Source organism: Neltuma alba, unplaced genomic scaffold (genome assembly GCF_004799145.2).
Source record: "Neltuma alba isolate B1F8T4 unplaced genomic scaffold, ASM479914v2 tig00003340_pilon, whole genome shotgun sequence".
NCBI lineage: Eukaryota > Viridiplantae > Streptophyta > Magnoliopsida > Fabales > Fabaceae > Neltuma > Neltuma alba.
Window position 1 is genome coordinate 88,490 of NW_021633242.1, and position 15,527 is coordinate 104,016.

At 30.5% G+C, this 15,527-nt stretch overlaps 1 protein-coding gene across 1 annotated transcript; it reads right to left on the minus strand.

The window, feature by feature from the left end:
- On the minus strand, positions 1-5,081 carry LOC114741262 (uncharacterized). Its single transcript, XM_028929515.1, has 11 exons — positions 5,008-5,081; positions 4,250-4,632; positions 3,906-3,989; positions 3,640-3,823; positions 3,488-3,555; positions 3,223-3,358; positions 2,933-3,095; positions 2,655-2,780; positions 2,296-2,490; positions 1,590-1,712; positions 1-524 (listed from the first exon to the last, which is right to left on the minus strand). Exons 2-11 carry the CDS (start codon positions 4,566-4,568, stop codon positions 423-425), a joined length of 1,500 nt encoding a protein of 499 aa, XP_028785348.1. The 5' UTR covers positions 4,569-4,632; positions 5,008-5,081; the 3' UTR covers positions 1-422.
- Between the last annotated feature and the right edge of the window lie 10,446 nt (positions 5,082-15,527).

Sequence of the window (15,527 nt, forward strand, 5' to 3'; positions counted from 1 at the left end):
AAAGTGTGTGGTGTGTGTGTGTGTGTGTATAAAGTTCACAGCAGGGTACATTGTTCAAAAGCGTTGGATAGTGAGGCTCATTTCTCAAACTCTGTATAATACATTATGTTCACTTTCTGTAACTAAAAAAACCAAAAAGAATCATCCCTTTTCAATTAATGCTCCTTGAAATGTAGTAAAGAAATTCAATATTGCATTTCACAGAATGCTTATTATGTTTCTTCTTGTCACCTTTTTTCCCCTCCCAAATTTGCATCTCTTCTACCTCTTTCCCAAAGTGATCAGAGTCATCACACAGATTGAGCAGCCATTCTTTTTTTGACTGAACCGAGCAGCCATTCTTCACAGAGGGTGTTCCTCTCAATGCATTTTTCATTGGTTTTTTCTGCATCAACTGGCTGTTGTTCCAATCAAATTTCAAATTAAGTTACAATGGTGGGAATTTGACCTCTGTTAACAAAGTCGATCTTATTCAACCGCAAGCAGCACAAGACTTGTTCTGGTAGTTCCTCTAGCTTTTGTGCCTATCAGAGCATATGAATTCAAAGGCCATAGAAATCAATATTTACATATTTACTCCTCTAATCCTTGATATAAAAGTTATTTAACTAATTTGGTTACATTAAAGAAGCTAAATAGATTACTTAATTCTAACAAATGGACACAATCTTCCTAAAATACCTAATATAACATTAGATTATACATCAATTTATGAGTTAAATAAATTAGTTTGGGAGAAAATGATAAACACGAAAGATAAAAATGAAATAAGGTCTCACATTTAAGACCACAACTAAATTTCTAACCAACTCCTACATTTAGGACCGAAGAAGTATTATACTATCATTATCATAACATGGCAGTTTTTCCTTCAGTTCATCACGGCCAAGAGTATCCTATACCAACAAGAAAGATGAATCTCCCTTAGGGTATTGCAAAGGACTGCATTTTCATAACTAGATATGCTCTATACACAAGGGATGGGAATCAAATTTACAACTTTTTATTTAAGGGATATGAGCCTCTACTACGTCAAACTAAGTTGGTATAGTGGTGCTTTTTATTACCTTTTTATTTGGGGAGAATGACAGTAACTCCCAGTGATTTGCACCGACAATTCTTATTTGCAGCTATCTGAATGAATATTTCCAACTCATCTTCTTTCAAAATGTTTCGAGATCGAAGTCATTCTCCCTTTTATCTACTAGCATTACTAGTGTCTCTAACCCTCTGATATTATATACATAGAATCAGCTTGACCGGTCAACTTTTCATAGATTGGTTTTCCCTAAGAATTTACATTCTCAGTTAGCTTTCCAGTTGATTCAATTTGGTATTGATAGAAAAGATTGAAAAATGATTTCCAGGTAATATTCCATTGATTCATTTAGTTTAATTTTATAAATATGAGATACTAGATAACATGCTGAGGGAACAGGGAAGGATGACTAATCCTGTCTTTCTGATTATGATATATGCTAGCATTTGTATTAAATAGCATTGATTTCATCAGTATAATTGAAGGCAAAATTGCTTGATCAACTTGATATCAGAAGCGTTAAGCTTAAAGTGGTCAAAGTATGCCTTACCTGGATAGTTAAGCCCACATTAAGTATTCCATTATGTACACGATCTCGCAGTGAATCAAGCCCTTTCCTGGATATGTAGCTAAACCGATGAATGTCCAGGTCAATTTCAAAATAGTTAGGTCCCTGCAATTAATATGGATAGAATCTTACTGTATTAAATTTAAAACTAGTTGAGGTGGAATGTGAAAGAATTGTGCCGTATTAATATGAGCATGATACTATTATAGGAGAAAAGCATATATAAACAACACTTTGCTCTCCAAAAAAGGTGTTTTGTTAAACAACCCAACAGAAATGTTTTTTGGCATGCTTTCACACAAATATATTCACAACAACGAAATTATATAATGCATTTAAAGAGAGAAAGAGAAGAGATTGTGAATGTAGAAATGGAATGTGGACCCCATATAAAATTATGTTCTATTATAACACACTCTGAATATATGAACGTAGAGGATCTAATTTGAAATATATTCCAGGCGTTCAATAACTAAACCAATGAAGGGCAGGGATAGATTCGAAGGTCACCTTATTATAGCAAAACATTTGAAATGATAACCAAGTTGTATACAAAAACATCAAAATCATGATGAGTTAAAAAGTTAAATTCAAGTGAGTAGAATATGCTAAGTTTAAAAATTTCCCAATTCCAACAGTCTTTAATCTGATGATTAGTCAAGAATTTTATAACATGATGTTTATATACCTTAAAGAAAATGTGTTGAGGGCGTGAAAGCACTGGCTTGCCATTGTAGGCATTTATAAGCTTCTTCTCTGTTGAGCTCAATTGAAGGTCCTCTGGATTAACCACCTCAGCCAAAATTTTCAGTCTTTCCCTATAGGAAACCTCAGTTTCTCTCGTAAACCCCTTCACCTTCTCCATCTCACCATCCACTAGCCTCTGATACAACCAATACAGTTATCTAATTAAACAGATGCTCAAGAAGAAGCCAAATTGATATTTCAGTTTCCAAAAGCCAAGGAGCATGTGCACATCACATTTGGAAGTGTCATCTTAAAGATTTTTAAAAGTTCTATAGAGTAGCCATGGATGAGGGGACATACCTTGATACTATCCTGAAAGTGAGAAGAGATATCTTTGCTGAAATTATCAGATACTTTGAAATATAATACAAGACTCATGCCTTCACCATCTCCATCACTGAACATAGAGGCAGGGTATGTTGGCAACTGATACAAAGATAAAATAATTATAGACATTCCTTCAGGATTTTTTTTAACAGAAAAATAACATTCATAGGCGGATAGGCTTCATCAAAGGACAAGGTACAGTTTACTAGCATAAAGGTGAAAGCATATAATTTTGAGTTTGAAAATCAAACCTGTATATTAACAATAAGAAGTGACGGAACTTTCTCATGCCCTTTGATAGATGGAAGTTCAAGATGCTGAGCAATGTGATTGATCTTCTTTGGGCAAACAAACAAATCCACACCTATTGGTATATAAGCGCTACAAGTTGGAGCTGGACACTTTTGCTTATCACTGCATAATTAATTGAATATATAAACCCTAGCTTCTAAGGAAACAAAATAGTGTCAATTATACTTACTACTAGATATTGTGGTCGTAAACAATTGAGTAAAATTTGACAGAAAATTTTCTGACATGCCTAAAAAAATTCTTCCCCCGGAGCCTAAATACTGAGGGCGAGATTGTGGACCAGGATCCAGGCAATGGCTTCTCTAGAGCTGAACACTGAATTCGAAACCCTGCTCTGGGATGGTAAAGTAATCTCTCAGATGCACCTGCTCATCCACTCATTTAATATCATAACACTGACTGATCTAGATATCTATTTGGAAAATTTATCTAAAATCAGTAACTGGAAACCAAGAAACCTTTTCTTCTTCCCAAAAAATAATTTCTGTACTCACGTGATCCAGTCTTTGCATTCCCATCAACGGATTTTCTTGTGACCGAAACCATGATAACTGTTGATTGCGTTATGTGTGATGTTTGAGGACTCGCTGGGGAATGATTCATGTCATTAAAATTGACTGAAGGAATTAGAACAGGCAAGCAAGGCTTTGAGTTCTTTTCTTGGATCTTCTCTTCATTCTTATAGTTGCCCCCATCTATTTTGAGATAACTTTCATAGAACCCTTCATATGTATTACAGCCTGAGTTTCCAAAGCATGATGCACTTTCATATTGGAGTAGCTGAGTATTAGGGGTACTCCCCAAAGTATTACCCACAAAAGGAAAGCAATCTGTCGGTCACAGAATTTGAATCAGAAAGATTGTCACAAATCTTAAATCATGGACAGATAAAATAATACATAAGTGCATTACCTCCATGCACACTGATGAAGTCATCATCTGAATCAGATTCAATCATGCTGACTGAGTCAAACCATGCTTCCTCTTGGCACGATCCTGAAAGACATACAGTGCTCAGCATGATCATACAAGGTAACTCTCTCAGCCCAAGGAAATCAAAAGCCCCAATGCCATAACAAAAGGACTATAAAAAATATGTAACCAAAGGATATGACAAGATGCACGACAGATTGCTCACTACAAACTCTCTTTCTGTCCGATAGCATTTATCCCCAGATCATTGGCATCCAAGAACTCTGTGTGTGTGTGTGTGTGTGTGTGTGTGAGAGAGAGAGAGAGAGAGAGAGAGAGGATACCATTTCCATCGGATTGGTTATGACCGTGATATTGTAGTTGGGTGAGATGAAATGTCATGTTGGAAACCTCAGACCTCCGGCCCTTGTCAAAGTCCAAGTGAACAAAATCACCGAGAGAAAAATCGCCAACATGATTTCCAGCATTGCTGAGTCTTTTCAAGGACATATCAGCAACGCCAGCGGGTATTTTTCCTCGGACATTGGCATGTTTGTGCCTGTTTCTCCCATGAGTTTTGCCCTTCCTTTTTGATTGTGAGGCACAACCCCCCATTGAAACTACTTTTTTCACAACTGCTAACATCAAATTACTTTTGTTCATGTATGGTTTCAATTCAATTGAAATAGCAGGCACTGTGTCTGTAACCTCCCAAAGAAGCAAGGACCTACCAACCATGTCAGGTTGCCAACAATGGAATTTTCATCAAGAAAAGGAAATGCAGAAGAATTGACCAAAACGAAGTTAAATGGCTGAATTCCAAATCTTTTGTTCTTTATAATTATTTCCCCATACAATTAGGTAATGATTCAAAATGTAGATTAATATACATTATCTAATATCTGTTGCCCTTAAACTTGCTGATTCTAAATGAACATACCAGTGGAAGAAACTAACAGGTAAAGGATATTCTGGTTTTTCCTAGGCTACTGGAAACAACTTTGGTGAGCTTTCTTTCCCCAGATTTCATGTGCAAACGTTACACACGAACCCTCTCTCTCTTTTTTTCTCCTATATCCTATTTCTCAAATTGAGCACGTACCTGTAACTCGAAGAAGCACATTCCAGAGAGAAGCATCGTCCCTTGATCCAAGATCCATAGCCGATGGTGTTCAATACCTTCCTGTTCATCTAATCAAGGCCATTTATGTACACCACCAACTACGAAGAAACCCTGAAGGCAATAATTAAGTTATTAAAAAAATCACAAGTTCTTTAAAAGGTTTAAAATATTGACGCATTTTAATAAAAGCCAGTTTGAAAATTCTGGGTTGAACGGCGTCAACAGGTAGGCCCAACTTCAATGATCAATCATATCAGCAATGGGAAAAGCAGTAATAATAATAATAATAATACATGAAAACTATCCATTTCATACATGTATTCGGCTGGCAGAGAATCCTTGTTTTGAACAGTGAAAAATCAAACACATGGGGTCAAAAGTGGAGAAGATGATGCTGTTCCAGATTCCTTAACACAGAAATACTTAACAGAAGAAGTGGGCCATTCTGGGCTTTAATGTTTGATCAATGGGAACACCATACAAGCATTATGAGCATCTCATGAGATACTAAAATCAACTGAAAGTATAAAATAATGAGACAGCTTCAAAGACATATCATCGAGTACAACACATGCATGAAGAAAAATTGGACCACAAGAAACAAGGAGATGGCAAAAGCGTCTTTCTGATTCATGATGAACAGAGGAAGGGGAGAGACAGAAGAGAAAGAAGGACCTGAGGGAAAGTTTCAGCATGAATGAGGAACCTCGTTCCCAGAAAGGAACTCCGATTCCTCGTGTATGAGTTGCTCTTTTTCGACCTGTGTGGTTTGGTTTGGAGGGGGAAAATTGAGAAAAAATATAGAAGAAGAACGAAAAGTTTTTGCTCAAATCGGATAGCGATAGAGACAAAAAAAGATTGCACAAGTTCACCAAACTCCGTTGTCTTCGGATCCTACATGGTTGTCACTCTTCTTCATTCTCTCATATTCAATGCCTCTGTGGCTCAATCTATCTATTCTCAAGTCTCTTCCTCTGTTTTTGGATTCTTACCAGGAATTACACTCTGTTTTTTCCTTTCTTCTTCCTTCAATGGGAAAAAAGGAAGATTTTGTTAATGCGTCGTAGGTAGAATATTCACTTTTGTTTTCTTTTCTTCCTCTCATTTCGCCGGCAAAATGATGTTACCATGAGCTGGTTGTCCACGTGGCGCCGTGTTAGAGCCTCGAATCTTGTCTCATGAAACACGTGGGAATTGGATGCCACGGGGGACCAAGATTTTAAATGCAAAGCCTCATGAATCACTTTGTTTACCCCAATGAACCAAACGGAAGTTTATTAGTGTCATCAAAAGGCACTAAAATTCGGACTGTCCATTGATTCACGAGGGGCCCGTATTTCAACTTAATTATACTTTCTCTGCTCTTTGTTATGCCAAGAATTAAGAAATGAAACAAAGAATGAAAATTAAATCATTAAATTTGTCCCAAATTAATACTCCCTCCTCCGTTCTTTTTTATAAGTAATCTTAGATTTCATTACTTAGACTAAAAAGTTAGTTAAAAATAATAAATAATTAAAAATTAAAAGTTCTTTCTTCAAAATACCCTTATTATAAAGGAGAGAGACTATAAGAAAGAATAAGAAAATTATAAAAGAGAGAAAATGTGAATGGAGAGATATGGTGATTTGAAAAATGAGATAATAAATATATTGAGTATTAAAATAATTAATTAATGAGGTAAAATAGGAAAGTTGCTGCAAAAAATTTAAGACAACTTGTAAATATTGTTTATATTTAGGAACAAGAGAAAAATAATAGTTGTTACTTATAAAAAAAGATAAAATGAGTAATTTTTCAAAATGGCCCCCACCTTAAATAATGGAGATAGAGAAACACGAAATTTGATGAGCATATAAAGTACTTATTTGCTCATATTTATAATGTAGAGAGAGAAAATATTGTTTGGTCTTATTTATAGGGCATTGAAAGAAATTTTTTATATTGATATACAATTTTATTCTCCATTTATGATTGTGTTGACTTTATTGACATGAAAAATAATATATATTAAATAAGTATAAAGTTAGAAAATTGTTAAATTTTAAATAAGAGTTAATGAAATATAAAATTTTTCTTAATCTGTGTAAAACATATTGAAAGTGATTTATAAATAGAATTAGACGAATATAGAGTAAACACTCAACTTAATAATAAGGGTAAAATTGAAAAATAGCAATTAATGAGTTAGATGACGACTTATGTTTAGGACTAAAAATTCTTTTCAAGCTATTCTTTATAATAGAGACAAGAGGGAGTATTGATTATAATTAAATTAAGGGAAAATATGCAATTTTATTTCTAATTTTATTTTTCAGATGCACTTAGCACCTCAATTTTTTAGTGATGCAATTTTACGTATAATGCTTTTTTTGTACAATTTTATCCTTGATCTATATCGTGGCAAAAAAATTATGGGTAAAATTAAACCATTAAAAAGATCGGGATGCAGGGTGCACTCGAAAAATAAAATCAGAGGCAAAATTACATCTTTACTCTTAAATTAATGGAAGCAGATCCTTTCATGACCCTTTTTCTTCTTTTCTTCTTAGGATCTCATATCCACTATTGAATTGAAAAATAAATGGTTCAGATTTAATATTTCATAAAACTATTATTATGATATTGCATAAAAAAAATAAAAGAGGATGGATATCTTGTCTTAAAATATTAAATCTAAACTATTTATTTTCTGATCCAATAATAGAGATGAGATTCTAGGAGGAAAACAACTTAATACTCCTCTGATCCTAGACGTTGAGCATAAAATGATTATTGTAATTTGGATTATCCTAATTGATTTTGGATTGTCCAAATTTAATTCAAACTTTTATTATATTTTAAATAATTTTTATTCTAATAAATATAGAATTCAAAATAAAGATAATTTTATAATTCACAATTCTCAAAAGATCAATTTATTATAAAAAATTTACATATTAAAATTTTAAATTTGGATCGTTCAAATCAAATTTTATATGGTTGAAATTTTATCATAATAATGAGCACACATTATTTATAGCTATGATGATTAATGAGCACTCAATGGGTACCCATTAAGGAGTTGGTTCTAATCTTAAATGTAAAATCTTAATCTATTTTGTATCTTATAGTTATTATTTTTTCAAACTAATTTAACGAACATATATACTAATATATAATCTAATATCACATAGAGATATTTAAAAGAAATCATTTCACATTTGTTACTTATAATTAACTAATTTATTTAGTTTTCTTAATTTACTTAAATTAGTTAAATAACTTTTATATTATAGATAAGAAGAGTACTAATATTTTTAGTTGTATACTGACTAACATACCTCATTCTTTTATAATTTTGCAGTAAAATTTTAAAATCTTATGTGATCTTAAGTATATATATAGTAAAAACGTGGGAATTAAAATCGACCCCTCTTTTATTGTGAGCTGTTGTCATATTTTTAATTGCTAGACAATACTTCCTCTAGTGTTTATAAACTTTAAATAACTAATTCACAAATAACGAATGATTAGCTGAAATTACTTAAAAATAATAAACATGTTAGAAATATATTTTTATTTTCAAATATACCCTTATAATAAATGAGAAAAAAGATACAAAAGAATGGGTGAAAATGTGATAAGAGAAAATATAACAAATGAAAGACAATAAATAATTAAGAAAAAAACTTTAAAATTTATTAAATATTAAGACAAATCCAAATTAATACTTATAAAATGGATTACGCACCTCTCCAAAATTAAAGCATATAAATAGGATGAAAAAGAGTATTTTATTATGGTCTTTAGTGAAAGACGAAATTGAAAACTCACATTTTGTAAAAAAGTTAAAAATATCAATCATCATTTCTTACAAATCATGAAGTTATTTAATTTTACTTTATAATTATCACGGAAGGGAATACCTTATATAGACTCCTGTTTTCCCTTGATTCAACTTGTGGTTCAATCCCACTTGCAAATTTTGGATAGACGGGAAGGAGTTGAAAAACTTGCACAAAATTTGCTAAAATAGATTATATATTTTACTCTACATGATATATTAATTAAAACAAATTTTTTTTAAGAAATTAATATTAACGTATAATAATATTTTAAAATCAAATTTGTTAGATGCCGAATGCCAAGAGATACCAATCTCGGTTGATGTGACTGGTGGAGGTCTTTTTCGGTCACTTTAATAGTTGGAATTTCAACGCTTGTGCATATAGTAACAGGTAACCCGGTTAAAAGAGATATAATCCTCCAGTCTTAAATATAAAATGTTTATATATCCTAGTATAAGGGTTTTGTATTTAGGATGGAAGGAGTACCAATTATTCTCAGCACTAGTATTTGTTTGGAGTCATAGTCTTTTTAATTATAATTTATAAGATACAAAGTGCGGTATGCCGAAAGATTTTATCTCAGTTTACATAAACATGCTTGGGAGTATTTGAATAAAAATCAAACTATTGTTTTAAAAGTATTTTTACAGTTTACGAAATAAATATGTAAGGAAGTTTATCTTGTTTTACGGAAAAGTATTTTTTAAAAAGCACTTTTGAGAGTTACCAAACATCCCCTTAAATAGTACTCCCTCCATTCCTTATTATAAGAGACGAATAACCGAATTATGTTAATAAAAAAATAGTTAAAATTAGTTAAGAACAATTAATATGTAAAAAGTATAATTTTTTTCCAAAAATACCCTCATTAATAAGGAGAGAGAACATGAGAGAGAACAATGATAAATTATTAAAAGAAAGAGAAATGGAAAGGAGAAAGAGTGTGAGTTGGAGACAATAAATATAGGTAAAATAGGAAATCAACATAAAAAAAATAGAGACAACTTTTAAATGTCTCTTATAAATAGAAACATACCATAAGTATCAAATGTCTCTTATAATAAGGAACGGAGGGAGTATGAAATATACACCTTACAAATGAAAAAAGGACCATGGAGTGTAGCTATCTGCATACTTAGAGGTTAACAATACTAGTAGCAAAATTACAGAGGTTAAAGATAATCACAGAGTAAAATTATATGTTTAATTAAAAAAAACACACAGTATCAAATTTAAAGTTAAAAAAAAAAACTATAGGCAACTGAAAAATGATTTTTCCTATATCATTCCTTGTGGGTATTAGTATTTGTTATCTATGAAATATACTCCCCACATGCGGAAAAAAAAGGGAACGTGGAGTATGGTCTACAAAGTTTAAATATTTTTTTAAATTTAAAAAACTTAGCACAGCTTCAATTAATTGGATTCAATTTTGGTGGCACGCATATTATTTGGGAAAAGGAACAAGAAGAACAAGATGATTGAGAAATTAGAGGCAATAAAAAAATAAAGGGCAGGTCGCGATCGGGGCAGATTGGCTTCCCAATGCGCGTCCCGTGGGCGAGCGCCTGATCGCTTCTTGATTACGACTTCCCAAAATTCCCTTCAGGGTTCTATCGGCTTCTTTCGTTTTGTTTTTGCGTATCTACTTAATTCTATTTTCTATTCAAGTAAATTAAAATCATTTCTCCTACATTTTTTTAGTTAAAAGGTGATCATATTCAAAATAATGTTGAATCCTAAACGTGACGTATTTTTTTACTAAAATTCGAATCTTAATTTGTCATATTATGAGAAATTAACTAAATCCTATTAGATCTAACTCCCGATTTGTATTTTTCCTGATAAATCATAAATATTAGTCCTTTCGGTTTAAAACACTATACGATAAATTTTGTTGAGAGGACTTTTTTTTCTTCTAAGATAACATTAATTTTTATCTGAGCATTTAATGTATTTTTTTTTACTCCTAATATATATTCTCTTTCCTCTTTGATTTATTTATTGTATCTTTTTACTTATTCTCTTCATTGACAAAGGTGTATTTGAGAAAAAATACACGCATTGCATGTTTATTATTTTAAACTGATTTTAACTAATTTCTTGATAGATGTAAATAGATAAAGTTTATCTTATATTTTAAACTAGAGAGCATATTTTAAAATTAGATCAAGAGTAAGCACTAATAACTTGAAGTTACAAACCAGATCAAACACCTGAACTCCCACTTATCAACAAGTCTGTTATAAGCCTATTAGCATAAATACTATTACCACAATTTATCTCAAGTCTGCGAAACATTGCCTTGTTAACATTTTATTAGATTAGCTTACCGGTCAAAATTGACTCTTTTAACCCAAAAAGGTGGTCCATTGAAGCTCAAAATAATGTCTGGTATGATTGTGAGAATAAGTAATTTTTTCCGAAAATCATTTCAAAGTTGAAGCAACCTTTTTTTTACTTTTTTTTTTTCAATTTGAACTTTCTTAAATCAACTTTGCAATATATAATCCAAACAATTTTTTATCAAAGTAATAATCTATTTAAATATAAATCTTATTATACTATTTGACTCTTATTTAATCTTATTCTACAAAAGTCAGTTAAAAGAAATGTTTTTTTTACAAAGGTTAATACAAACAAGTCCTTACAAAGGTTCAGCTATAATTGTATCAAATATCATTAGAAATTAATTAATAATATTTTTTGAATACTTTTTATATATAAAAAGCAAAACACCTAATTAATTCACATTACTAAAATCTACAGCTTTTATTTAGTTATAATAAAATAATGTTTTGTTATATACAGACTTGACGTGCAAATATAACATTCTTTTAATTAAAATGGTTTACACAAGACTGATAAATTAGAATAACATCAAATTGTGTTATTAAAAAGAAGAAGAAGAAGAAGAATATCAAAGTGATTAAAATATTGTGTGCCAATGCAAGACGCAGCAACAACTACAGACAACTAATCAATTGAAGAATTCTATTTATTTAGCAAAGATCAAAGAACTTGAATTCAATTCTTAATTTTTGTGCTAATTAGGTGAGTGGGGAATAATCATCTGAAAGATACTCTTAAACTTAAAAATGAATTGTTTAAATATTATGCAGAGATATTCCCTTTTTATTTTTATTTTTATTTCTTACACACACACACTGTTAGTTCTAACCAAAACTTAAAACTAGTTGGTGTATCGAATTGTTGTATACACCAACCTAATAGACATAATTAATTCAAGTCAAACTAAATCGGATTTCACATATATAGGGTTCTTTCATAAGTTTTCTTTTATTTACAAAGGGGATTACTTAAAAGAATAAATACCAAATCATCTAAATTCATTGTAATTGCTTATTTCCTTAAATTTGTTCCTTTTATTCATGTGAAGTTGCATGGAAAGTCAGCTTCGGCATCTTTAATTAAATGAATGATTAATTAATTAACCGATGAACTAATTAATTATTGAAAGAAAATTTAAAAAAGAAGCCAAAATAAGGTTCATGTTCAAGATATTTTAATTTCAAAGGGACAATTCAATCATTGTGTTTAGGCACTAAGCTGCTTTCATGACAATATTGTCTCCCATAAAGCTCTCTTTTCCTTTGATTTGTTAGTTTACATACCAAATCAACTCCATTGTTGATTTTATAAAATATTATGTAAGTATGCCTACTAAATCAACTAATTTAGGACCCCCTTTTTCTTTATGATAATCTAAATCTACTTTTTTTTTAATCCTTATTTAAGCAATCATTCTTAGTGCACTGCTATTTTAAATTGTCAATAATATATTATGTTGAATTCATCGTGAATCTCGCCCCCAGAAAATTATAAGAAAATATAATAATTAATTGAAAAGGGTTTAACAAACTATCTATGAACAATCATGGCATCAAAAACTTGACCAGTTTAGGTTTAGAACAGATTTTGTATTTGATTTCTTCTGTAAATATTGCACAGTGATGTTTTAATTGATTTTCCGATATTTTAACAAGAGAAGATGATGACAAATACTTAGGAGAATTTTCTCCATAACCTGGGCATATTGCATTTATATGATGAAATCACTTTGAATAACCAATAGTAATGTATTAATATGTTTAAAGAAGTTACATAATTTGGATAAAAAAACAAAGAATGATATAATTTGTTGGACATAATGATTTATGACATCATTTTTAATATAGGTTTTGATTATGAAGGGTATTAAAAACATTAACTATTACTCCTTCGGTCCTTAATATAGGACCTAATTGTTAAATTAATTTTGGTATTAAATATAAGATTTATTTATCATATTTACTAATTTTTTCTAAATTATCTCTATGGATACTTCCTCGACTATAATTAAATAAGTGAGGAAGGAAGAATATTAAAAAAGATGATTATGGTATTATAGGAAAAATATGTCATATTTGTTATAATTAACTAACTTACCTAACTTACTTAATCTAATCAAATTAGTTAAATAAGTCTTATATTAATGATCGGAGGAGTATTAATCTTTAAAATTTTCATATACATGATGGCTAATTAACACATAATATGGAACAAAATGTTTCAAAGTGTTTGCTTGTGCTAAAAAAATTTTTATGCATCATCAAATCATATTTCTCCTTACTCTATTGATCTTAGAATGTTTAATATAGGACCTCCTCTAGAAGGTATTTTTTTGTCCTTTTTATAAAAGTCCATAATAGTTTTGATTATTACTAAATATTTTTTCCATATATGTCCATATTTAATAAGGGTGCTGAGAAAATATAAATTATGCTATATTTAAATCTAATATAGTTAATGAGAATAATATTAAAAATCACCTGAAATGTATGACAAATTTAATGCTTTTAGATGTTTTCATTGACATGTATAAATTAGTTAGAAGGTCAGGTCCTTGTAATAAGAACCGTAAAGAGTATAAGACTTTTCACATGCACGACATATATAATAACTTCTATACAACAAAAAATCAGATTGGATACTAAACTAGTCAAGGTAATGATTTAAGGGTTAGTGGGTCAGATCGAGGTTAACTCAAAATCAAACCGGTCATATTAAAATAATATTATCTAATTAAAAATAGCAAAATATAACAACATTAATAATTACTAACAAAATACAAAGAAATACAATAATAGTTTAATTGTCACAATAATAAAGTATAATAATATTAAAAAAATTTGATCTTTATGATTCCTCAATAACTAAAATTAGTAATCATTGGTATCAAAATCATTATTAAAATTCATTTAAATTTATAGTGATCGAGATATTAGGAGCCTAATAAGAAAAAATAGGACAACTAGCAACATAATCATCCAACCCAATTTCACCCGTTCACCTCTATTTGACTGGGTTGATACAAATTTAGCTCTCAAACTAGATCAGATTACTAGCCAATTTTCTGGTTCGATCCCGTTTTATTTTTATTTTTCACTGTTTTTATACGTGTTTTTATGCATACTGATATTGATATCGGAATTAACCACCTGATTTACATGTAAAATACATTATCGAGAGTATGCTATGTAATAAATAAATAAAAAAGATTGAGTGGTATATTTGGCTTCCTTAAACTTTATATATAAATACACACACACACGGGTACGGGTGTGTTGGCACCCATGCATTCCTATATAATGTATGGGTGTCATTCCTCTGAAATAGAATTCCTCTGTGTGTGTGTGTGTGTGTGTGAGTGCTATTTTTCATGAACATGTATGGGTGTCTTGGCAACTTCATTAATGGTCCTTCTTTATAAGCACTAAGATAGCTGTCTCCCTTTTCTTATGACTCTTTTTTTATTTGCCTAACGTTTCTTGTATGATTTGAAGAACCCATATTAGCTCATTATTATTAATTATTTTTGTTGGCTTTTGCAAGTTGATGTGTCCTTTTTCAGTCATTTTATTTGCCATGTATTGCCCAATATTTTGTATGCAACTTGACTAAAAAAAAATATTTTAAACAACGTATTATAAGTTTTAAGAAAAAAATAATCGTTTCATCTATAAGTAGGTTGCCCTACCAACAACATTTTTTATCTGTTTTTTTTTTCACATCTTCGATTTTTTTAAATTTTCAAATTAAATTAAGAGATAAACTCAAGTTATTTCAATATTTTCATAAAATTATATAATTAAATTAATCTCAAAACTTGTAAACATAAGCATATAATCTATTTTGCATAACTATTCTATCAAAGCAAAAATAACAAATCAATGAGAAAAGAAAAAGCAGGCCGATGTATAAATGAGCAAGCTCCAAAAAGCCCACCACAAAATTTGCAGCCATTTTACTAATAAGTGAATTTTTATTAATAACAGTTGAATCTAACAGAACAGGTTAATATTTCACAATATAGGGGGTGTTTTGTAAACTTACCAAAAGTACTTTTGAGACTCAAATCATGGTTTGACCTGAAAAATACCCAAACACCCAATTGTTTTTTGAAACCATGATTTACCTTAAAACCATGGTTAGCCTATCAAAACCATGGTGTCATCCAAAGCAAAAAAATTTTGCTTCTGGACTGTGAAAATACTGCTACTGCATAATTATAGTAGGTGTCAGAGGAGAGAGAAAGCCAAAACGGATGAATTGAAGTCTCTGAGGCGATGATGAAAATTCCTCACATCAACAGGCTCCTGGACGGCG

Bases quoted from the DNA above. Each gene is read 5' to 3' on its own strand.
- LOC114741262 (XM_028929515.1), bottom strand. From the start codon at position 4,568: ATGAACAAAAGTAATTTGATGTTAGCAGTTGTGAAAAAAGTAGTTTCA. The intron at 2,491-2,654 runs GTATGTCCCCTC...TGGTTGTATCAG, and splicing joins ACTTTCAGGATAGTATCAAG to AGGCTAGTGGATGGTGAGAT. The intron at 1,713-2,295 runs GTATATAAACAT...TATTAATTGCAG, and splicing joins CTCAACACATTTTCTTTAAG to GGACCTAACTATTTTGAAAT.